Genomic DNA, 24,811 nt, shown 5'->3' on the forward strand with positions numbered 1-24,811 from the left:
TTCATGTCTCTGTTTTGTATGGTGCAGCTATTCTCTTTGCTGTGTCAGTGTTTGGCCCATCTTTTGGATATCTCCTGGGCTCTGTGGTTCTGAGAATTTATGTGGATGTGAACCGAGCTGATGCAGGTTTGTTTATGTTTGAAAGCACAACAACAAATTATTACTTTTATAGTAGTAATTTATAAGTAAATATGGTCTGTTTTACGCTATGCTAAACTGCTACATAAACATCAGTTATCATGGAAATTATCAAATTTGTGACAGTAATAATAAAAATAAAATTGGCACACTGCCACTGCTGCTCCCAAATATGTTTATTAAAATATACACAAAGTTTTAACCTAAAAGACCTTCACCAGGCAAACAACATGTTCATGAGTATAGCAATTTATATAAAAATAGCCCATAACTCCTGAACAACTTGATACATTATACAGTTTATATAGGATTAAATGATAAAATAAACCTTCGCTGTTCACTTTAAAGTTTTGAAACAAAATCTGTCAACTCTTTGATATTTGGGAAGTGAAGGTACGGTAAAATCATATTACAAAGGTAAGCATTATACATATACGTTAAACACTCTTTTCCTATAATGTCTTAATGTTGAGTTTAATTCAGTCAAGTCAAGTCAGCTTTATTTATATAGTGCAAGTAACAATAACAAGAGGAGAAGCCATAACTCACCAGGTTTAACGAGTAATTCCAACTTACCAACGTTGCTCGATGAATCTTAGTATATACGCTTAAGAGAAACAGTTAGCACACAATAAAACTAGAAGGCGAGATGATATTTAACAGTATAAACAGAAAGCCCGCTAGCACGCTAATGCTATGCAAGCGGCGCTGCATTAACTACCAATTTTGGTTTAAAATCTTCACCTATCAGGATAAGTTAGCACCGACAGTGATACGTAACAATGTATACTACGCATAAAATGCACCAATGTTAAAGAGAGTGCAAGTGCAGTGATACAAACAAACCGATTCAGCCCTAGTCAAAGAGAGAACAGGAAGCAGCAAGAGGGACAGAACACTGCTGCCAGAATTCTCCTGGGACGCTATGTGTCAAGGCAAGATTTAAAACTTGGTTAATTATTTTTGGTAAAATATCGCCCGTTTGCTGAACGCATGGTTCTTGATGGGGTGTAGGATGTAGTGGGGTGTGAAAGTATGCCGGTGCAGATCCAGTGATAGTCCCGTATGCAAACATCAGTGACTTGAATGTGATATGGGTTTAAACCTGTAGCCAGTGGAAAGAGATGAAAAGGGGTGTCACATGAGCCCTTTTGGGCTGTTGGAAGACAAGGTGTGCTGCTGCATTTTGAACCAGCTCAAGTGGTTTGATAGCCTTTGCAGAAACACCACCAATGAGAGCATTGCAGTAGTCCAACCTTGAGAATACCAGGGCCTGGAAAAGGTGTTGTGCCGCATACTCAGTGAGGTAGGGTCTAACCTTTCGAATGTTGAATAAGGCATATCGACGGGATCGCGTAGTTGTTGCAATGTGATCATTGAAGGACAGCTGCTCATCAAATATGACTCAGGGGTTCCTGGCTGATTCGGAGGGAATGATTGTGGAATTGCCAAGTTGTATGGTGAGATCGTGTTGCACCGTGGGGTGCGCTGGAAACACGAGTAGATCTGTCTTGGCCGGGTTTAGCTGGAGGTGATGCTCTTTCATCCAAGCTGAGATGTCATCTAGGCAGGCTGTTATGCGAGCTGCTACAGTGGTATCGTCTGGGTGAAACGAGATGTAGATCTGTGTGTCGTCAGCATAACAGTGATACGAGAAGCCGTGTTCCCGTATGATGGGTCCTAAGGGTGTCATGTCGATGGAAAAAAGCAGCGGTCCAAGCACTGATCCCTGATGGACCCCAGTGATCATGTGGTGAGCAGTGGACAGCGAGTCCCTCCACCTTGAAGGATCTGCTGGAGAGGTAGGATTGGAACCAGCAGAGAGGGGAGCCTGAGATTCCTTAAAATGACAAGGTTGCTAGCAGTATCTGGTATACAAAATCCCAGTTTGGCAACCGTTTAGCCAGACCTATATCTCTGCATAAGAACATCGTTGAGACATAGGGATTTGATCGTTTCACTTGTGGCTTGGAGCCACATCAATTGCATCTGCAAAGCCATGCCCATAGCAACCAAACATATTAGCTTAGGAACCGTTTAGCAAGACCTATATCTTAGATACATGGGGTTGGTTAGATCAATTTGTGGCTTGATCATCACCCCAGTGACTGCCCAGTGCCTAGTTTTGCCATGGAGACATGGGATTGGATTGCAATGGGATTTTGTATTGAACATTAATTTGCATTACAGTGTTGTAGAGACAAGGGGGTGGGCTTGTTTTATTCAGTCAACCAATCAGTCTCTCAGGATCCAGTATGCCGGTAGAAATTCAACAAAACTATGTGAGCGTGTAAACACACTGAAAACGCTCGCACGTAAAATGTAAACCTGTAGAAATCGCAAATCTCTAATTTGAACAATTAAACCAAGATTTTGCACGTAAATCTTCGGTTGCGATGGGAAATAATAGTCCCCTGAATCAAAGCAGATCGCTTGCGCACAGTATTGACTACACGTGAGCTGGGTTTTCCTCATACGCCTTGTCATTTTGACTTTTGGCACTAAGGGGGTGGGACACTGCAAGTTTGTGAAAACAAATGCCAGTGGACCTGCTCCTTTCTAGAAATCCCGTTGTGATTGGCTTTTACTGCCGCCCTCAAGTGGATGACAGAACAGGAGAGATGGCAGAGAATGTTTTTTTAATAGGGAAAAATAGGATCTAGGAATTAACATTAAGTAATTGCCTATTTTACATGTTGGCCCAAATGCATGAAAACGAATGCGTGCAGTGAGGAGATTAAGACAGTGTTGTCATTGGAGTGTTTATAAATTCAGTGTTTATAATCTAAAAGCTATACGTTAAGATTTTAAATGCTGGTTATTGAACTAGAATTTGAAATGTAATGCATGAAAGGCAGGGGTAGGGTTCGTACAAAAATCTAACTTGATGGAAAAATGGGCAAAAACTGAGATTAGAGAATAGCATCATCTGATTTAGATAAGCAAAGTTTGAAATTGCATTTGTCAAAATGATTAAAACAAAATAAATACAAATCAACTCGCTTCACAGTCATCTGTCTGTCTCAGAGTCTGCTGAGCAGATGAAGGAATTCCTCTACAGCCGAAATAGGAAGCAAACTTTTACATGCTCAAATAGTTTGGTTTTCTTTAACAAGAACATGTGAAATAATATATGTCTATATGCTTATAGGACCGTCTGGCGACAATTTAAAAAGCGACATCTTCTCACGTAAATAACAAATAGTAAATTATTGTTTTATGACATTGTTTACTTAAACCTTTAAGAACTTCTAAGTTTTATGGTTTATTAGACATGCTTTTGCAATCTAAACAGCAATTTATTTACCTCTTAAAAAGAAAACATACAATTTCTAACATTTTAAGGCAGAATACACACAAATTAAAAGAGAAGAAAATGGAATTTAATAAATTAAACGAACGTGCCTATAACTTTTGCTCTTATTGCCTTGGATTGCTGAGGACTGCGCTTTCACCAACGGCCCATTCTTCAGCAGCATGTCCATCTGCCCTCTTGAAGTGATGACAATAGACTGTAGTATCAGGGTTAAAATTAAAAATCCTTATGTCTAATACTTTAAATGCAGGTGTTTGAAAACTCAAAATAACAGAGGTAAACCTCATAAAACAGAACAAGCCGATGCCTGGACCATCACATCTGGGTATTTAAACACGGAACATCAAAACGTTAAATGATCTTATTATAATTAGCCTATATATATATCAGGCAACAATTAAGTCTCCCAAGATCTTCATGAAGCAATCAATGTTACTATACTTGGTCCTTACATCACTTCCGTTCATAAGTAAAATGGTGAGAGTGTAGTAAAAGCTAGGTTGCAAGTAGAGCATTGAGCCTAGAGTTTCAGTGCTCGGCATAAAAAAAACTATACATTACATTTATCAACACAAAATTGTCTTGTATTTTTTTCTGTCATCCAGGTTACGTCACTTCAGAGGTCCTAATGCCAGTGCAAATTCAAACATGTTAATGCTTCAGTAATGCTTGAAATGATCCAGTTTGCTAAATTTAGGATATTGCATGTCTATATGTGTAGCAGGCCTTACTTTTTAATTAGTGTCGTAGGCAAATATATTATTACATTGTTTGCCGTTTCTTTCCTCCAGGGGGTGCATTGGAATTGAGTCCTACTGACCCTCGCTGGGTCGGGGCATGGTGGATGGGTTTGCTCATCACTGCTGGAGCTCTCGCTCTTACCTCCATACCTTACTTTTTCTTTCCCAGATCCCTTCATAGGGAGAAGGTTAGTCATGCCCTTGAAACTACTCAATAACAAATGCATATGTCGAAATAAATAAAATACCAACTGTGAATGGAATTAAGAATGCAAACTGCTAAGAAACAAACGAAAATATGCCATAAGGTAGAAGAAAAACTATGATGATGAAAACATTGGACTCACTTGCAAAATTGTAACATGGTTTTCATATAAAATGCATTTTTTCTTAACAGATTTAAAATTTTCCTTTTTGCAAATCATTGTTTATGAATTCGCTGTTAGAGTTTTCGTTTACACTTCTCAAGTTCACCCTTTTGAGGGAACTTGCACAGCATCGCCATGGCAACATTATGGGAACGCAATGCTTACACCTGCTATCAAATGCCTGCAGCGTGAGTGAACCAAACATGGCCTATCCCAAAGTGGGGAAGTCTAAGTTATAGAACCTAATAAACGTGAGTGGCCAGGACCCCCGCCGCATGACATATGTCCTGAAGTGAAGCCCCTGACCCTAAGGCCTTAGAGGCAACCATACCCTGAGTAGAGGGCCACGTTGACAGGGAAGGTTATGCCATGAAGTTCATAAGCCAGCGAGATGTCCACTATCCGCCTGCTTGGTCACCGGGAAATCCTTCCTGAGCGAACCAAAACAAACAATCACTGTTCAGGCTCCACTTAGATCTCGAATCACTCAAATCGAGCCCTGAAAGCCCTTCTAAAATGACAGAACGGTCCCATGAACCCTAGTGCAGCTCGAAGGCCTCAATCTCTGAGTGCCATAAAGGAAGCAAACTAATAGCAGGTGTCTACCAACTGATGAAACTTCCAAAAGAATATGGTATGCAGAAACTGCTGCTAAATAAACCTTAAGGGTTGAAGGAGTTAACCCAGCAGAGAATTGTTTTTGCTGAATTCGAAGAACTAAATCAAAAGGGAGGTTAACTGGGTCCCTCTGACGAGCTAGACACATAGAGATGAAGATTCTCCACTTTAGAGTATAAAGCTTCCTCGTGGGGAGGGAGCTCTGGAGTTAAATACTGTATGGTCTCCACAACCTCAGCTTGGAGACCTGAGTCTATGAGCCTGGCCCCCTCAGAAGCCAGACCCAAAGTTTCCACATGTCTGGGTGGGGGTTGAGAACTGCACCCCCTGCCAGTGTGTTTTTGCTTGTTTCAGCCCGACGCAGATCTAATTTTCCCGTCCTGCGCCGCATTGTTGAAATAGAAAATGAATTTGCACTTATTTGTTCACACATGGGCGTGTTTGGTCTAAAAAAGAGGTGTACTCAGGGGCATTGTTGGCGCGTTGCTTTTTTGAAGAACTGAAAATAGACTGCGCCATAGACCAACTAAAACCTGGTCTAAAGTCTAATGTCAATGGTTGAAAGTCAAAATTGTTTATTATTTAAAGAGTGCTTTAGTAATATGCGGCTATAGCCGGGTGAACAGCGCTCTTACATTCTGCTTATAACAGACAGTGGTGTGTTACAATGTAAATTACAATGTAAAAGATTAATATTGTGGACATAAAGATACAAATCTGGCTTGTCCTGTAGAGTTTCTGCTTGCACGCTTTAACCTCTCCCACGAGCAGATGCGTTGCTCTTCTGAATCACGCAGTGTAATTGACAAATCCACCACGGCGCGAGCGCAGCTAGCTATTAAAGAGAATGGAAGATGACACTCTGTCACCCTGACACTCTCTCACTTGATGTGTGCTTGCTCCTTGTATTGCCCCCAATTTAAGAGTCTTGTCCTTCAGATTTTCAAACCGGATGCTGATATCATGAAAGATGTCCACAACAAGACAGAGAGCTCCATGCTGGATTTCATAAAAAGTGAGTCTACTCACATGAATAATGGCTAGTTAAAAAAAGCTGCATCTGACACAGGCTACTTGAAGTACTAAAACAAGATCTAAGCTAGCACTTGCAAATTTACAACCAGAGCATTATTTATTAGTAACTATTTTATTCAGGCTCATGTCATCAATGTGTGCTCAGAAATAAATTAAACATGGCCTGGTTTCACAGACAAGGCTTCACTTAAGCCAGCACTAGACCTTAGTTAAATTAGAATATTTAAGGCACTTTTATAAAAATGCCTTAGAAAAAATATTACTGGTTCACGTCTTGAGAAAAAATAATGGCACAAGTTATTTTTAGTTAAGACAGGTCAAACATTGATTTTAGTCTGGGACTACTCTTAAGTCTTGTCAGTGAAACCGGGCATATATGATTAAATTGACTTTGGCATGCTTGTATATTACTGATATATCACTACAGATCATGTTATATATTAAGCTGCATAAAAACATGCAGTTTAGTAAGGCATAAACAGAGTAGCTTCTAATTAATATAATAAAAGGTCTACACTAATGTTAGACTAACCTAGCTTTCACACATATTTACTGTAAATAACTTGTGTCAGATTCACAAGGAGAAAGGACTTCATAGGCACACTATCTTGTAGCCAACCAGCTGTCCTGTGCCTGTTTAATTCAATTCAATTCACGTTTATTTCTATATCGCTTTTAACAGTTTACACTATTGCAAAGCACATTTACACAAGGGCACAACATAAAAATCTAGGGCTGTCAATTATGGGGTGCCGTTTGTAAAGCGGCTCCCTCTGAAAATAACAGCAACATTTTGTCACATTTAGCTTCAAACAATGTTTAAAAAACTGGTATGAATTTTTGAGGGTCACTTTTTAGCACATTTAGAACAATATTTGTCAACTTAGAGATATTTTAAATAGTTAAATCTAAACATTAAATGTTACACCTAAATGTTAAATCTAAATCTAAATGTTAAATTTAAATATAAATCTAAATATTAAATCTAAATGTTAAATCTAAATCTAAATCTAAATGTTAAATCTAAATATTAAATCTTAATCTAAATCTAAATGTTAAATCTAAATGTTAAATCTAAATCTAAATCTAAATGTTAAATCTAAATATTAAATCTAAATCTAAATGTTAAATCTAAATATTAAATCTAAATATTAAATCTAAATCTAAATGTTAAATCTAAATGTTAAATCTAAATCTAAATCTAAATCTTAAATCTAAATATTAAATCTAAATCTAAATCTAAATGTTGAATCTAAATGTTTCGGGTGAAACTAAATATTTAGCTAATATGCAAATTCAAAATGCCGGTAACCGGAAATACCAAAATAAAAGCTCGAGGAGGTCAGTGTGTGTTTATAGTGTCAAATAATGAATAAAAAAAACATCTCATCCGGGGAAATGGACTCTTGGACATGGATTATCGTGATAATAACTACCTAAATAATAAACACGTTTGGAGAAACTGTATTTGAAGAGTACTTTGAGTTTTTAGTGACACTTTTATGAAGGGGGCGAGACTTATGACCTGTAGCCACTATAGCCAGCCACGAGGGGGCTCACTTTGACTGATCTGTCATGTTCGCTTGCATGAAGGCCAGCAAGAGCCTGTCCCCGCCCGCCCCTGACCAGGTACGGTAATGTTGGCCATGGTCGCGCTGCGAAAATGTCCAACGAATCGGCGTTTGCCGAGAACATCGGCAGAGCCGTCCTGGCGGCTATTCAAACTTTTTCAACAGCGACAGCAACCGCCTCAGGGCCACCACAGGCCAACTCGGTAAGTAGCTATGTTTTCCAAATCACGTAGCATTGGATTCTTGTCAAGGCTAACTTAACTAAACTAGCTAACGGTAGCCAGTAGAGATTTGCTACTAGCACCAATGCACTTTATGTGTAGCACATTTGTTTCTATAAACCGTAAAACTCACACCGGTTAAGTTACGCAGTGGGATGAACTCATGAGTAAATGTGAGTTCAAGATTATGTGAAGATGTTCTGACCAGCAAAGCATACATTATATAATTTAGCGTTACAGCTAATGGAGACTAATTGTCACCCCTCAGGCCCACAAATGACACTGAATTGTTGGTCAAATGGAAATCTGCCTCTGTCCTCAGTCAGACATCTCACCTTGGCTTACCTGCTGGCCTTTACTCACAAGATAAAACCGTTCTCTGTTTGGCTAGAGAGAGAGCAATGCTGATGGAGGACAGAGGCAGTCACAATGATAAAGACATTTAATTTAATGTGAATGAGTGTATACTGTAAAAAAGCATAAAATGTATCTCTTTGTTTCTGCATTTTCCTGCTTTTTTGTCCTTTGCCAATCTCAACACTGTTTTTTTTACTGCTGGGCATATAAACATTAAAAACACATGAACTATAATGTTGCTAATATTTTGCTAATGTCTCTTCAGGCTCCCACCACCTACAATAACCCACCGGGGCCAGCCACACCCACCACCTCCACTGGGACATCATACCGCTCGGTATACTTTCATACTCATGTAACCTAAGTGGCTGTTTGTTGGTTATTTAATTTGTGTGGTGTAATGTTTCGGCATTAGTTCCAATCATGGTGGCATATTTTACACAACACCAGCATTTTGATTTAATAAATTGCTTATTGACAAAAAAAAGGTTAAGGAACCACCTAGTAATCGATCAGTCGTATAGAGACCCCATGATGGGTTGATGATACTACCAGTTAGTTGGTTTGCATCTACAGTTTGCATTCACAATTAATTAAAACGTATTGCTCTCTTGTAATGCACAGGTGTCTGTGTTTCCATTGATACTCGAATGGGAATGACTGGCCCATAGACAATGCAAACGTTCTTCTGAAAATGGCAGTAACTTCTTCTTTAAGTTGTGCTTCAGACCAGTCAGATGTAAAGGAGATCTTCCCAATAAGGCCATTTCGTGCCAAATTTGCTCTCGAGTCTCCCCTTGGAATGCGGAATGTTGATGCTGAAGAAAAAAGCAAGCACACAACATCTCTTGTATAGTGTTTGCAGGCTTTGTTTTTTCTGACAAAACGTGAGTGTGTAGCAGGCCTTTGAAGAACTGATGGAAATGGAACCTGAAATCAATGGAAACACAGACACCTGTGCATTACAAGAGAGCAATACGTTTTAATTAATTGTGAATGCAAACTGTAGATGCAAACCAACTAACTGGTAGTATCATCAACCCATCATGGGGTCTCTATACGACTGATCGATTACTAGGTGGTTCCTTAACCTTTTTTTGTCAATAAGCAATTTATTAAATCAAAATGCTGGTGTTGTGTAAAATATGCCACCATGATTGGAACTAATGCCGAAACATTACACCACACAAATTAAATAACCAACAAACAGCCACTTAGGTTACATGAGTATGAAAGTATACCGAGCGGTATGATGTCCCAGTGGAGGTGGTGGGTGTGGCTGGCCCCGGTGGGTTATTGTAGGTGGTGGGAGCCTGAAGAGACATTAGCAAAATATTAGCAACATTATAGTTCATGTGTTTTTAATGTTTATATGCCCAGCAGTCAAAAAAACAGTGTTGAGATTGGCAAAGGACAAAAAAGCAGGAAAATGCAGAAACAAAGAGATACATTTTATGCTTTTTTACAGCATACACTCATTCACATTAAATTAAATGTCTTTATCATTGTGACTGCCTCTGTCCTCCATCAGCATTGCTCTCTCTCTAGCCAAACAGAGAACGGTTTTATCTTGTGAGTAAAGGCCAGCAGGTAAGCCAAGGTGAGATGTCTGACTGAGGACAGAGGCAGATTTCCATTTGACCAACAATTCAGTGTCATTTGTGGGCCTGAGGGGTGACAATTAGTCTCCATTAGCTGTAACGCTAAATTATATAATGTATGCTTTGCTGGTCAGAACATCTTCACATAATCTTGAACTCACATTTACTCATGAGTTCATCCCACTGCGTAACTTAACCGGTGTGAGTTTTACGGTTTATAGAAACAAATGTGCTACACATAAAGTGCATTGGTGCTAGTAGCAAATCTCTACTGGCTACCGTTAGCTAGTTTAGTTAAGTTAGCCTTGACAAGAATCCAATGCTACGTGATTTGGAAAACATAGCTACTTACCGAGTTGGCCTGTGGTGGCCCTGAGGCGGTTGCTGTCGCTGTTGAAAAAGTTTGAATAGCCGCCAGGACGGCTCTGCCGATGTTCTCGGCTAACGCCGATTCGTTGGACATTTTCGCAGCGCGACCATGGCCAACATTACCGTACCTGGTCAGGGGCGGGCGGGGACAGGCTCTTGCTGGCCTTCATGCAAGCGAACATGACAGATCAGTCAAAGTGAGCCCCCTCGTGGCTGGCTATAGTGGCTACAGGTCATAAGTCTCGCCCCCTTCATAAAAGTGTCACTAAAAACTCAAAGTACTCTTCAAATACAGTTTCTCCAAACGTGTTTATTATTTAGGTAGTTATTATCACGATAATCCATGTCCAAGAGTCCATTTCCCCGGATGAGATGTTTTTTTTATTCATTATTTGACACTATAAACACACACTGACCTCCTCGAGCTTTTATTTTGGTATTTCCGGTTACCGGCATTTTGAATTTGCATATTAGCTAAATATTTAGTTTCACCCGAAACATTTAGATTCAACATTTAGATTTAGATTTAATATTTAGATTTAAGATTTAGATTTAGATTTAGATTTAACATTTAGATTTAGATTTAGATTTAATATTTAGATTTAACATTTAGATTTAGATTTAGATTTAAGATTTAGATTTAACATTTAGATTTAGATTTAGATTTAACATTTAGATTTAACATTTAGATTTAGATTAAGATTTAATATTTAGATTTAGATTAAGATTTAACATTTAGATTTAATATTTAGATTTATATTTAAATTTAACATTTAGATTTAGATTTAACATTTAGGTGTAACATTTAATGTTTAGATTTAACTATTTAAAATATCTCTAAGTTGACAAATATTGTTCTAAATGTGCTAAAAAGTGACCCTCAAAAATTCATACCAGTTTTTTAAACATTGTTTGAAGCTAAATGTGACAAAATGTTGCTGTTATTTTCAGAGGGAGCCGCTTTACAAACGGCACCCCATAGTCAATGGTTATGTGTTAACGCATGTGATACATTTTTTCAGATTAACGGTTTAACCGGGTTGCTGCAGTGGGAGAAGCGTTGTGGCATAAAAGACACAATGTATAGTTCCCTCCATCAGGAAACTGAGGTTACATCAGTAACCAAGACGTTCCCTTTCTGTCGTCCTCTCGACGTTGTGTCGAACCGACAGATGGGGTTCCTATACGAAATGCCACTGAGCTTCGCCGTATCATGACCTCAAGTGGCGTTACTCTGACCAGCCTAGGCGAGTCAAGGGTGAGCACTATCATGATTCATGATTTCCCAGTGAAAATCAGCACTTACTAATGGCCGCCTGGCACCTTGAGGGGCACTGGGGAGTGCAGTAACCTCGAGAGAGGAGCCTGTGCTACGGAGGCCACATCCTACCGACAGTGAGGTGATATGTGAAAATTCTACACACGGTCTCGCCAAATGGGGAAAACTCATGGGAGAACGGTGTACATCCCCAACAGGGGTGCCCGGAATGGTGGAGTCCACAGTGGGGAGGTCACAGGTTCTCCAGCGGGGAACCAAGAGTGAGGAATGCGTCAGACAGGACAACCCAATGGGGGAGTCCTAATAGGTGGATGCTTAGTGATGGATGGAATGCCTGCACATCACCCAGTGGGGAAAGTAAGGAGGCAAAAGAGTGCACTGACTCGCCTGGAGAAGGGGAGATGACGCCTAGCAGGCGTACGGCTAGAGGTCCGTCACACAAGTGCTGGGTGTAGCCCAACCAGTAGCTTCTAAAGATGTCTGCCAGAGAGGCGCCCTGATCCAGTGCCCATGAGGAGGTTCAAGTCAAGGCGCAAGGTGCGTACTGTACACAACACGGTAGGGGTTGGGTCTTCCTCCCCAAGGGGGAGCGCCTGCAAATTCACCACCTGGTCCTGAGGGGAGTCGTAGGAACTTTGGGCGCGTAGCAAAGCTCACTGGGGGAAACTTACTTCTGCTTGCCTCGCAGCCAGCTGTCATTAAGGTGTCCGTGCCCAGGGCAGGGCCTACCAAAGCTGGTGATGGCGGTGTCCAGGAAGGCAACAGGTCCACGTGTGCCTGCCTGAATGCCGACCAAATGAGCTGGACTGTCCGGTCGAGGTCACTCGGGACTAGTGGTTTGCTGGGATTCCATCCGCTGCTGACTCCGGAGGAGGCTTCGGGCGAGTTGTCCGCAGAGCAGCACATGCCCGTCCAGAATGAGGGGTAGAACCTCTTCAGAGCAAGCCCAGCAGTCAGCAATTCCAGGCAATTGATATGCCACTGCAGGCGGGGGCCGCACAAGTGGTGGGCTGGGGAGCCGAGAGCGGCCACCGCCTGAGTCCATCCAGCCGAGGGGGAGGAGCAGGGCTGGAAGAGCTGGGAGGGGCCACCGCCTCCCAGAGGCCGGAGCCTGGTGTCCGTCTGCCCAAGAGGGAGGACCAGGGGATGAGGGGCCCGCTACTGTCTCCCTAGAGGAGCCACCGCCAGGGCAAACATGGTCTAGCGCCCAGGGCCAGTGCAAGGCACCATGAAGGGGAGTACCCCGGCTGGTTGAGGACTGAGCGGCAGCATGTCGGGGAACCGGAATAGTCAGGGAACTGGAGGGATCTCCCCTCTCTTCCATCTCCGTTCTCCGTTCAGGCGAGCATTGGCTATGTGTGCACCGGTCTCGGATCTCTCACGGAGGAGCTTTGGGAGCATAAAATGATGAGCGACAGGAGTGTATGACGAGAGAGGACCAGGCCTGGACTTTGATTGTTTGATTATGTTTCGGGAGCTGCTGGCATTTTAAGTTCATTGTTTTTGTTTGTTTATTTCATTAAAAGCTTGTTTTACTTTCGCCGGTTCCCGGTTCCCGCCTCCTAACTTCCTCTTATTGAATCTTGTTACAGTTTCATTTGCATTTCAAGCAAATTAAATCCTTACAGGTTTACTCATAATGATTAAATGTACATGTAAATACCTTAATACCTGTATGTGGTCTGTTTGTGTTCTTGCAGTGTTCCCGAAGATGCTTGTTAAGCTTCTGCTGAGTCCACTCTTCATGCTGCTAGTTCTGACCCAGTGCTGTTTCTCCTCTGTGATCGCGGGACTTGCTACCTTTCTCAACAAGTTCCTGGAATGCCAGTACAGTGCCTCTGCAGCCTATGGAAGCCTTCTTATTGGTCAGCTACCGTTTTATAATTAAAAACAATTTAGCTTGGGAATTTTTAGGAAATCTACAAATTGCACTTTAGCCCTGAATATTGATGTGTGCATTATTTTTGGTTTTCAGTGTTGGGGAGTTACTGTTTGAATCTGTTTCAATTTGAAAATGTGCGGTTAATTGTGGGTGACACTTTCTATACAGTAGACCATTAAAGATCAAATGTTTGTCCTTAGTGAATTACCTTACTTCTCCGTCCTATGATAATTCCCTTACAGCCTTGTTTTGTAATCATCATGGTGGCAGGCTGATGCCCTGTCCACACCAACACAGGTATTTTTAGAACTGCAGCTTTTTTCCATACCACACGCAAACGCAGTATCCAGTCACTGAAACCTAACCGATTTAAAAGGTAATGCCTTTTTGAGTTTGCCTGAGGTCATGGATTTCAGGTAATAATGTTGCAGTGTTTTGTTTCTTTATGAAACCTGCATTGTCAGGAGTTGCAGGAAGTAGTTTTGTGTTGTCTGTGTCTGCTTTTTTTAGAGATTCTGGTTTATTTTCGGAAGTCATTAATTGGTTAAGCGTTTAAATCATTTAAAAAGACATGCTAACACATACAACAATTTTACAAAGTATGCATTGTTTTATAATGATCTGTACAAATGCTATCTTTTTATGTCATCTTAACTGAGATTGCAAATGTAAAATAAATAGTTTACTGTTTGTGGTGTAGTACAGTTACAGTTTTCAAAAAATAAATTGACTGTATTTAAACCATTTAAAATTACGAGAATATTGTATCTTTACAAACTCATGTTTCTAAGCAGCTTCCCCAACACTGAAGGATTCAAAGTGGAATTAAACCATTAAATTATTCCCTGTATAGAGAGAAACATCAATTAAACATTTAAAAACTGTTCTTTTTTTTCTCTCAGGTGCTCTTAATCTGCCTTCTGTTGCTGTGGGAATGGTGCTCGGGGGACTTGTTATGAAGCGCTGGGGCTTGTCATTCAGAACCATTCCGCGTTTTTCTGTTGCAATGCTCACCATCTCCATAATTTTCTGCGTGCCTCTCTTCTTCTTGGGCTGCTCCACGAAAGATGTTGCTGGTGTTTATCCTAAAACAAATGATGGCAATAATGGGTGAGTGGTGCAGGAACTTTTTTGTGGCCTCAATTTGCTGGCCTCCAAAAAAACACATGTTCCCATTTTCAGATAGTTCTTGAATCAGACAATGGTGAACATTTGTCTTGCTGACCCACCAGCTGTACCAGCACCAACCACCAGAAACCAGTTGTCTCAACTGGTCTTTTTTAGAAGGGACAGTATGTGAGAAACCAGAGAAGTACTTTGTAGCATTTCTGGAATGTTCTCTGTTCAAACAAATTACTCTCAGAAGTTACTCCCAACCCCTTACAAAATTCAACTGCAGCCCTAACAATTGAAGTTCTGATAGAGGATCTCAGGAGCTTTACAATTCATGAGCTGCTCCTCTCTGAGATGAAATTTGTGACCTTTTTTTCTTTTCTTAATATATTTTTGTTGTTGTGGTTGATTATTGAAAGCGTTATTATATATAAATATGCAGACACTGCTATTTTTTTAACAGCCTAACATTCCTTTTTCTTCACTTTATGTAGAGTAACAACAAATTTGCTACTTTTTTCTTCATGTTTTGATTTAGAATAGAATGTGCAGTGTCCCCAATGCATTTGTTTATTGAAATAAGAATAGAATTTTGCAATATGGTGTAGAGCCTGGTAGCGCCAAATGTTGGATCATGTCATGTCATAAAACTTTCCCCTCACCAGAGTTTTGCAGAACTCATTTGGGGGTCACCTAGATCACAGAGAAGTCGGCTCCAAAAAGCCTGATACCTGGTGCTTCTCCAAGGTTTTATGACCATCGTCTCTCCAGGCGTCCATAGGCCCTTTTGCTAGTAGTTAAAGAACATATCACCTATTCCCCCATCTGATTCTAGCCAGAGGAACTTCTGTGACAAAACTACTCTAAACTGTCCTTTTCTTTAAATATATGCAAATATCCTTGTTGTGTGTTGGCACTCTTGCCATCTTAAGTTACTTGTAACCAGTAATGATGCAAGTTTTGATTTAGGCTTTGTTGTATTCATATATTAGAAAGATTTACAGTTTAACACATTTCAAGGCATAGCATGTTTACTATGTAACTACTCCTCTCTTAATTTCCTAGCTGAGGAGCTATGTTATAATACTATACCATGCATCATACTATGTCCATAATGAAGTTCAGTTATTAGGGGCAAATTAACCATACTTTCAGAGCTATGCAAATAAGGCAGCATGAGAAACATAGGAACGTTCTCTGACCAACTTACATCTTCATAGCATTGGCCCAGAGGCCACCTGGGGGTAGGGCAGGTATGCACCTAAAAACTTGGTCACCGATAAATTCCAACAGAAGAGAATCCAGCAGTACAGAATCCAACAGACACCCGGGCTTAGGGCTCCCCGCTGGGAGGCCACTTAGGCCTGGCAAACTTCGGACACATGGGCTAGACCCTAAACTCAGCGTTTCAGCAGATTTGCATTGTGAAACCATTGAAGATTTCCATCTCCATGTGCATTGTTCAGCACAGAGCTTGCAAGTATCTGATTCTATGTGCATAGAATAGCTGCATTTAAAGTTTGTGCCTCTTTGTTAAAGATGATTTTGCTGGTGTTCAGAAATGGTTTTAATGCTTTACTGCCATGCTCTCTCTCTCTCTCTGCTTTCCCTAGAGAGTTAATGTTTCCTGTTGTATTGTTTGTGTCTATGCGATCACCATTGTGTTCACCATGTAATGTTAGAGAAATTTTTATATACAACCCTAAAATAGCTTATGATAGGTCTTCTGTGCTCAACTCTCACAAACTTGACCCTTTAAATTGTGTTGTCAATCTATGCTACAGCTCTCAATCTTGTTTGGCAAAGTCACGTTACTTATGACCATGAGATAACATTAAACTGTTTAATATCATCATAGCATTGTCTGGACGAATACATACTTTTGGTATTATTATCACCACAGCTTATCAGAAACTGTAAAATATGTATATTTAATTATGCTTATTATATGAATTTTCCTTTGAGCTAAACTAATTCCCTGACTGAAATTGCTGTTATAAATAACTAATTCCATGGATGTGACTTTGATAAATCTGTTGAAGAATAATATTTGGTGCACTAAGTTTGTCACTATTTTAACAACAGCTAAAACCGCTACAATGGACAGTACGGTTGAAACTTTGGTAACTTAACCCTCACTTCCCCTTGAACATGTGAGCTACTGATTGCTCAGTTAAGGATTTATGTGTTTTTAGGGTTAGAATGTGTGCGTAGATCCTTCTAAGTTGTCGTGGAAACATCACTACATCACTGTGATAAAGTGGTGCTGCCCTGTTCGAAATACACTCAGCCTGAGATTTTTGTTAACCATGCAGATAATTCAGTAAGAGTGTATGTACGGCCTGTTCCGATCTGGCTAAAACAGCACTCAACAAAGCTGTCACATTATGATGAAGGCATTTTGCTTAGAAGGCGATCAACTTGAGATCTGCACCTTAACTCATAGCCATTGGGACCTTCTAAAGTCCTGAGAATCTCTAGCAAAGAATGAATGGACAATGCAAAGTAATCGAAGGCTTCAGTATCTCCAAACTTAATGGCTGGAGCATATAGGATGGCACCTAACTCACACTGATCCAAAACCTATACCTTCAATGCCCTTGGTCTTCAAGACCAAAGAACTCACTGTGGACTTGAGGAAATCTCAAAGAAGCGATCACTCCCCTATCTTCATTAACGGGACTGAAGTAGAATGTGTCACAAGCTTTAAGTTCCTGGGCGTCCACATCTCTGAGGATCTGTCCTGGCATTCAAACTCCTTAAAATTTCTGATTTGGAAAGCACAACAATGCTTATATTTCCTGAGAAGATCTAAGGAAGTTCATCTGTCTCCTCTGCAGAGAGCATCCTGACCAACTTCATCACAGTTTGGCATGGCAGCTCGACAGTGAGTGAAAAGAAAGCACTGCAAATGGTGGTAAAAACTGTCCAGCGCATAATTGGCACCAATCTTCCTGCCATTGAGCCTCTTCACCACAGTAGATGCCTGTGCCGAGAACACAAGACTCTTTCCATCCCAGTCACAGACTGTTGATCAAAATGGAGATTCAGGGCCACCCAGGGGCCATTTAATCAGAAACACCGTATTTGCAGGCAGCCTCTGAAACCCAGTAATAGGCCCCCAATTCTTCAACAATTTTAATGTCGATCTCTGGAGAGTTTCTGACCTGCTCATCTCATCCTCAGCAGAAAGTGTGCTGATGGAGTTCTCACCAGCACCCTCGATTAGTATTAAGACTCCCACGACAACACACGTCAACACTCACTAGCCGGTTGACACACCTGGTCAGATATATCATAAGTGACTCTGGCCATCCTCAGCTCTGTTGCTCCTTCAGGCTATGGCTCGTTGATGGCGGCAGGCTCAGACTCTCATGGTGTTGGGTTAGGCTCTGGCTGTGTTCCTGATAGGAATGTGACACTCTCCTGAAACTTGATAACTGTCTCCCTCCAGTTTTTTATGTCTACTTTGTCACTTACCTGATCAAATATGATCACACTATTTTTCAGCAACAATGTTCACTAATTTCTAGAAGTCCTACGCAAACAACATCTATCTCCACATCAAACACTTTTCAACCATATAAAGTGTGAGTTTCATCAACTTATCATTGTTCGTTTCGATGATATTTACATATTTGTGGGAGTAGGAGGGAGCTTCCGTGTTTCACAAATTCCGGAATTGCGCTGAAGTTTGGATCGGAAACGCCGTTGTTATTGTTCGATTAAGTTACCAAATATGGTAATGTTGTGGAATTTTCTTATTCCTTAATCAAGGTGAGTCAATTTTGAAAAAAACGCAACATACAGAGACATCAGGTACTTTGCAAAGTATTTTATTGTCGTTTAATCTGCATCATAAGCAATGAGCATGGTGCAGAGCAAAGGCACTCTTTCCTCCTACTTCCAGAGTTTATATATTAAAACGTGAAAACCCCCTCCCTTTGCCCTCTAGCCAGAATCCCGAGCTGGTTTCCGAGAAGTGATGCCCGTTATTCCAAACAGAACATCTTGGCCTCTGCTCGAGGGCAAAGGCAGAGTGGTATGACGCGTATAGAGAAAAACATGATAACATAGAGAAGAAAACATAGATAAAAACTTCATAAACATATAGACAGACACATCAAGAAGCTAGACTAGAAAATTTCCATTACATTCCCCCCTTTTATCATATATGATAACCAAAATCTTTATACTTTGACCCGTAAGATGAGCAACGCCCTTTCTCTTACAGGTTTCATTCTTCTATCTAAACAGTTCTTAAAATCCCACTAGAATTGGTAACACCACCTGCTTCAGCCCCACTCCCCAACTTTAGCAATTCCACCACATCACCTGAGGTACACGTACCTCTACACAAATACATATTTGTTCCCCAGTACCTAGCAGAATTGGGGTAACACTGTCCCGCCCCATACCATTTTATTAAACTTGGAATATAGTGTTGCACAAAAACAAAATTCTATAATCTCTAATTTCTCGGGGTTCGATGTGTCCCCGACTCGAACAGTTGATTCCCTTTGCGAGCACCGATAGTGCCCCTCCTGTCACTTCAGTCAGCACGACCATTGCGAAGAGCCATTGTGGATGCCATTTTGATGGCCTACGGTTGGAGTTGCCACTCCTTGGACACCTTTTTGCAGAGGGAGGCATGTCTTTCCTACGACTTCCTGGAAGCTGTGTAATGATTTGTCAGCTCCATTTGCTACTGCTCCTTTGACCTGCACAAATATTTTGAGAGCAAAAACACAAAAACATGTTGCCTTGTAACATCCCCCCTTTTGACGCGTGGTCTAGGCCATGCGTCAAAATCGCAAAAGCAGGGAAAAAATGTTTTGGCAAACAGGTGAAGCACATTGTCTGTGTATTTACATGAGCACTCCTTCCAGAGTGCACGCTTATCTGGTTCTGCAAAATGTTTGCATCTCTGCAAGAGAAAGAGTTTTGTTAGTGATTTCTGGAGACAATCTGTCTGTCTCTGATGTTGCTTGCTTTGCTGCAAGGTCAGCTCGTCGGCTTCCTGCAAAAAAATAGTTTCAGATACAAAAGTGTGTGTGGCATAGTCACACACAACAATGGCAATTGGGAGAAGAATGGCAGATAGCATATCAGCAACCTGTGTGTGATTAAGAATGTTTTTACCATCAGCTTTGAAAAAGTTTCTGTGTTTCCACAGTGTGCCAAAATCATGAGTTACACCAAATGCATATCTACTATCTGTGTGAATGTCTACATTTTTATTCTTTGATAATTTGCATGCGTGTGTGAGTGCAATGAGCTCTGCTGTCTGAGTAGAGAAATGGTCCCTAAAAATGATATCAATTGCTTCTTTGCTTTTGGACTTGCGATGTCTGTAATTGCAGACACGCTTTGCGGACAGCTGTCTGCCGCAGTCAGTAATTTCGTGACCCAAAAAACGAACAAATTGTTTTGCCAGCTGGACTTTGGAGACATTTACTTTGTGTTCTTTTCTCTTATCTTTTAAACTGGAAACAAAGGCCTGCGCACCGGTAAATTTGGGCATGGCACAACTATGCCTTTATTTTTTAATCTTTTTAAACTAATTAAATATTGGCCTTATTATATGCATTTAGGGCTTCTGTTTTGAGGGGGTATTGCTGTTTGCGTGGATGAAAATTACCCTTGGGCGTTATCACAACAGGCTCACAGTTCCTAATCAACCCAACAAAATATTTTCCTGTTACCCAAAGTTGTACGGGCACCTTTCCCAAAATTTCTGGTATGTCAATACTCATCATTAATCTTTTTGTGTGTGAAAACACTTCAAGTCCCCTTGTTGCTGACAGACAGGCATGATTTTCACGATGGGCGTGCAACAAATTTGAATATTGCACGTCGTCCCTTTTAACCCATTCTATGGCGTGCGCATATTTTTCAGCAAAACACCCACAGCTCCCCACACCATTGTAATCAACGTCATGAGGCTCTATGAGGCAAAACTTTCTACATCATACTTACGTAATTCAAAACTACATCGTACAGCTGTACGAGCGCTGCACTTGGGTCGTGTTGGCATCATGCTCAATCTGTCATCATACACATTATGACTCTGCCCAGCAAATGAATCGGGCAGCAGTCAGACATGAGAAACCTGTGTTGAAATTTGACACTCCCCAACTCGCATTGCACCCTTTTGACATAGATTATTCTACATTAGAGCCACTAGCATTTAAGGAAAACACAGCTAGTTTAGACTCTGGTAAATTTAAACACTTCTTGTGAATCACAGTAGGCTATTTGTTGCCCCTGAATCTATCAAAAATTCAAGCGGTTTGTTGCACACAAGCATTGTGCATTTTAGCAAAGTTCAGAAAGCGTTTTCATTCATCATGGAATGTGAGCTAAGCAGATCTTCGTTGCATACAGTAGGAAAAAAGCATTTCTTCATTGCATATGCTAAGGGAAATCATACTCATCACCACCCTCGGAATGATGCCTCACCTCCTCACTTCAATCTCCCTTTTCTCTTGACCTCAGTGGTCTCAGAGGCTCAGGAGAATCATTTCGCCAGTGCCCCAATCTTTTGCAGTTAAAAAACTTTTCTGGATCATAATCAACAGAGGGTTTAAAACCTCCTCTCCCTCGCCATCTTCCTATTCTTCCGTGTTCTCCTCCGATATTCATTAGAGCCATGTGGAGTTCTTTATCTTGTGTGTTTTTCTTCTGAAGCTCTTTCTTGCCTGTTTGTCTTTTGGCGTGTACAGCATGACGGACGATCTCGCTCATTCTCGCGCGATCTGGCTCGATGCATGATTTTTTTTTCCACTTCTCGTCTCAGCTCTTCTCTGAGGTTCCGCAGAAAAGCGGATCTGAGATGTCCTTCGAACGGACCAATGTCTGGTCCGTCTGCATCAGGTTGAAGTCCAGAATGTTCTTTAAATACTTCCTCCACAGGCCATTTACACTGTAGCTTTCTCAGGTCAGATGGTTTCAGTTTGACTTTCAACAGTCTCTCTAATTCTTTCATTGAGGGTGAGAATTCTTTGAAAAGGTCAAAAGTTCTTTGTTTGTTGGTGCTGGATGCACTCTTTCTTGCTTTTGACGCACCGCGGGCTGTGGCATGTGCGGCACTGGTGCTGGTGGAGACACTGGAGCTGCCTTGATCGGGTTCAGATGTCGGTGAGGAGGGACACAATCATCCTCCGGTTGGTGTTTGTAACAAGTCATAGATGGGGGTAAAGAAGACAGAGGGGTTATATCATTATATTCAGGCAAAACAGGGTACAATGGAGTTTTCGGTGGTGGCAGTTCTTCCAATGCCATTTGTCATGATTCTGCCTAATCTTGTCTTGGTTTTCTGGTCTAGGGGCAGAATCATGACAGACCCACGTGTTTTATGTGGAGAGAAACATATTATTGTCAATCAGGACATAATATGTGTTCTCTCCAGTCTCGTCATAGGCCCCGCCCCTCTCGTTCCTAGTATTGCTTTCCTCCTGTGTCTCATTACCCACACCTGCCCATTGTTATCTCCTTTGTTAGTCTCCCTATTTAATGCCCTCTTGTCTATTGTCTTGTGCTGGTTCGTTGTACGTGTTACCTTGCTGTACTTGTATGTCGTGCTTGTTGCCTTGTACCCTTAAACCTTCTATAGTAAAGTCTAGTCTTAGTGTTTTGTATTAGTTAGTCTTTGTGAGAGTTAGTTCTAGTCTGTTTTAGTTAAGTCCTCCTTCGGTTCTTGTATGTTCTTTTACCCCATTGTGGGCTTTTGTTTTCGGTTTTGTATATATATTAAAGTCTATTTGTTAACCCCTTCATCCCCGTGTCTGCCTGCAATTGGGTTCTTCCTCTGTGATCCATAACACCATTTCTTTAAAAACATAGTCACGTCTATTTGCTTCCTTCTCCCATAATTCTAAACATTTTCACGCTTCATCATATTTTTCCATTTCTTTTTTAGACATTTTAAATATGTCTTTTTTCCCTATGTGTTCTCTTATTTTTCCTAATTTTGTGGTACTAAATGTACCGTTTTCTGGAAAGTTAGCTTTTTCTATTAAATAGGGTACACCTTGTAAACTTCCCGTTCCTCACCTTTTCCTCATTTCTCTGTATGTTGGTTTATCCATAATTCTGAATAGTCTCCCAGACTGTTTAGAATCTATCTCGATTCTGAGTAGTCTCCCCTCTTTAACTGTCTTAAGCAGTCCTCCAGACTGTTTAGAATCTATCTTGATTCTGAGTAGTCTCCCCTCTTTAACCAGACTGTTTAGAATCTATCTTGATTCTGAGTAGTCTCCCCTCTTTAACCAGACTGTTTAGCACTAAGTAGTCTCCCCTTTCTTCTCCAGACTGTTCAGAATATTTTCAACTCACTGTTTTTCACTTTTGTGCCTTGCACTGAGTTCTTTTGGGATCACGTCAGCTTGGAGTCCGGAGTAGAGTTCTCTCGTCCCTGTATGGGGTTAGAGCTGGATTTGCTATGTCCAGGATGATCAGTCAACTCTAGTCCGTTCTCCGTCAGCCTCGTGATCCCATCCTCGTCGCCAAATTGTTGTGGATTTTTCTTATTCCTTAATCAAGGTGAGTCAATTTTGAAAAAAACGCAACATACAGAGACATCAGGTACTTTGCAAAGTATTTTATTGTCGTTTAATCTGCATCATAAGCAATGAGCATGGTGCAGAGCAAAGGCACTCTTTCCTCCTACACCCAGAGTTTATATATTAAAACGTGAAAACCCCCTCCCTTTGCCCCCTAGCCAGAATCCCGAGCTGGTTTCCGAGAAGTGATGCCCGTTATTCCAAACAGAACATCTTGGCCTCTGCTCGAGGGCAAAGGCAGAGTGGTATGACGCGTATAGAGAAAAACATGATAACATAGAGAAGAAAACATAGATAAAAACTTCATAAACATGTAGACAGACACATCAAGAAGCTAGACTAGAAAATTTCCATTACAGTAACTTGCCTGATAAAGGGTTATTGTTATATGTAATAGCAATTAATAAGCAAGGTCTGAATTTTCTTAAAAAAGTACAGATCCTGTACATTGACCCGTCTTCGCAGAAAGCTGTACTCTACTGTTATGATTAGTACTCATTAAATGTTTTCTTTTGTGTCTGTGTTCTGCAAATACAGAGACTAAATCATGTCAATGTGTTCTGCAGGCTGCTGCTATCCTGTACTGCCAACTGCTCCTGCCCCAGGAGTGCCTTTAACCCAGTGTGTGGAGAAAACCATATTGAATACATCTCACCCTGCCATGCTGGCTGTACAAACTTCACCATGGATCCCAAGAACCCATACAGAGTCCACGTAAGAAGCTGCCCAGGACTGCTTCATAGCTCTTTTAATCCATACTTGTATTTGGCTCATTACTAGAGCCAAATAGCAGCTTTTTCAGTCTTACATTTACATTTAGTCATTTAACAGATGATTTTATCCAAAGCGACTTACAAAGTCGTAAAAAAGCAATAGTACATTAGGTGCTAATGTTACTAGTTTCAACAAACGCTAGACCACTACCTGTTGAGAGAAGAGGGTTAGTGTACTTTTTTTTTCATTTGTCTGTCCAGTATTCACAGAATAGGTGTGTTTTAAGTGGTTTTTTGAAGGTTGTGAGAGATGTGGTTGACCGGACCACATTAGGAATCAGGGCCGAGGATTTGGATTCCGCCTTGGCTAGCCGCAGTGCTTCTGTGACTGATAGCAGTGCAGTCTTAGTGGAGTGGTTTGTTTTGAAGCCAGACTGCTGTAGATTGTTCAGTAGATTGTTCTGGGATAGATATGAGGAAACTTGGTTGAAAACTGCCCTTTCAAGAGTTTTCGCAATAAAAGGGAGGAGAGAGACAGGTCTGTAACTGTGGGTAGTATCAGGGTCCAATGTGGGTTTCTTGAGTAGGGGCGTGACCTGGGCCTGTTTGAATGTGGATGGATGTTGATGATGTGTGTGAGTGTGCTGGATATGGCCTGAAAGAGATGGGAGGGAATTGGGTCAAGCGGACAGGTGGTGGGGTGGCGAGATAGAAGTCGGGTGTCAGTCAGTGGGGCGAAAGAGGAGAGTTCGATGTTTGAAGTGAGGGTAGTGTGTACCGAGGTCTGCGGTGCCGAGTACTGTTTGCTGATGTCTTCACTGAGCAATTAACGCATTTAAAAAAAAAAATATTTAAGGTCACTGAAATGTTTCTTTTTACAAGACTTTGTAATGTAACCCAAAAAAGGCCTAGTGAGGCATTTGATC

At 41.0% G+C, this 24,811-nt stretch overlaps 1 protein-coding gene and 1 long non-coding RNA gene across 3 annotated transcripts in view; one reads left to right on the forward strand and one right to left on the reverse strand.

The window, feature by feature from the left end:
• The window catches only part of slco2a1 (solute carrier organic anion transporter family, member 2A1), a 75,534-nt gene that overhangs the window by 46,228 nt on the left and 4,495 nt on the right, over nt 1-24,811 (forward strand). For both annotated transcript variants that reach the window (XM_079460311.1, XM_079460312.1), the window contains exons 5-10: nt 28-126; nt 4,246-4,382; nt 6,120-6,195; nt 13,314-13,478; nt 14,398-14,605; nt 23,739-23,886. In XM_079460311.1, the coding sequence (XP_079316437.1) occupies nt 28-126; nt 4,246-4,382; nt 6,120-6,195; nt 13,314-13,478; nt 14,398-14,605; nt 23,739-23,886 (833 nt within the window). The remainder of the gene's footprint in view (nt 1-27; nt 127-4,245; nt 4,383-6,119; nt 6,196-13,313; nt 13,479-14,397; nt 14,606-23,738; nt 23,887-24,811) is intronic.
• Nucleotides 8,086-10,533, reverse strand: LOC306896381. The gene is made up of 3 exons (XR_013786901.1): nt 10,318-10,533; nt 9,606-9,677; nt 8,086-9,294 (listed from the first exon to the last, which is right to left on the reverse strand). It is a non-coding gene; the product is annotated as an uncharacterized lncRNA (long non-coding RNA).

Source organism: Barbatula barbatula (assembly GCF_947034865.1).
Source record: "Barbatula barbatula genome assembly, chromosome: 7".
NCBI lineage: Eukaryota > Metazoa > Chordata > Actinopteri > Cypriniformes > Nemacheilidae > Barbatula > Barbatula barbatula.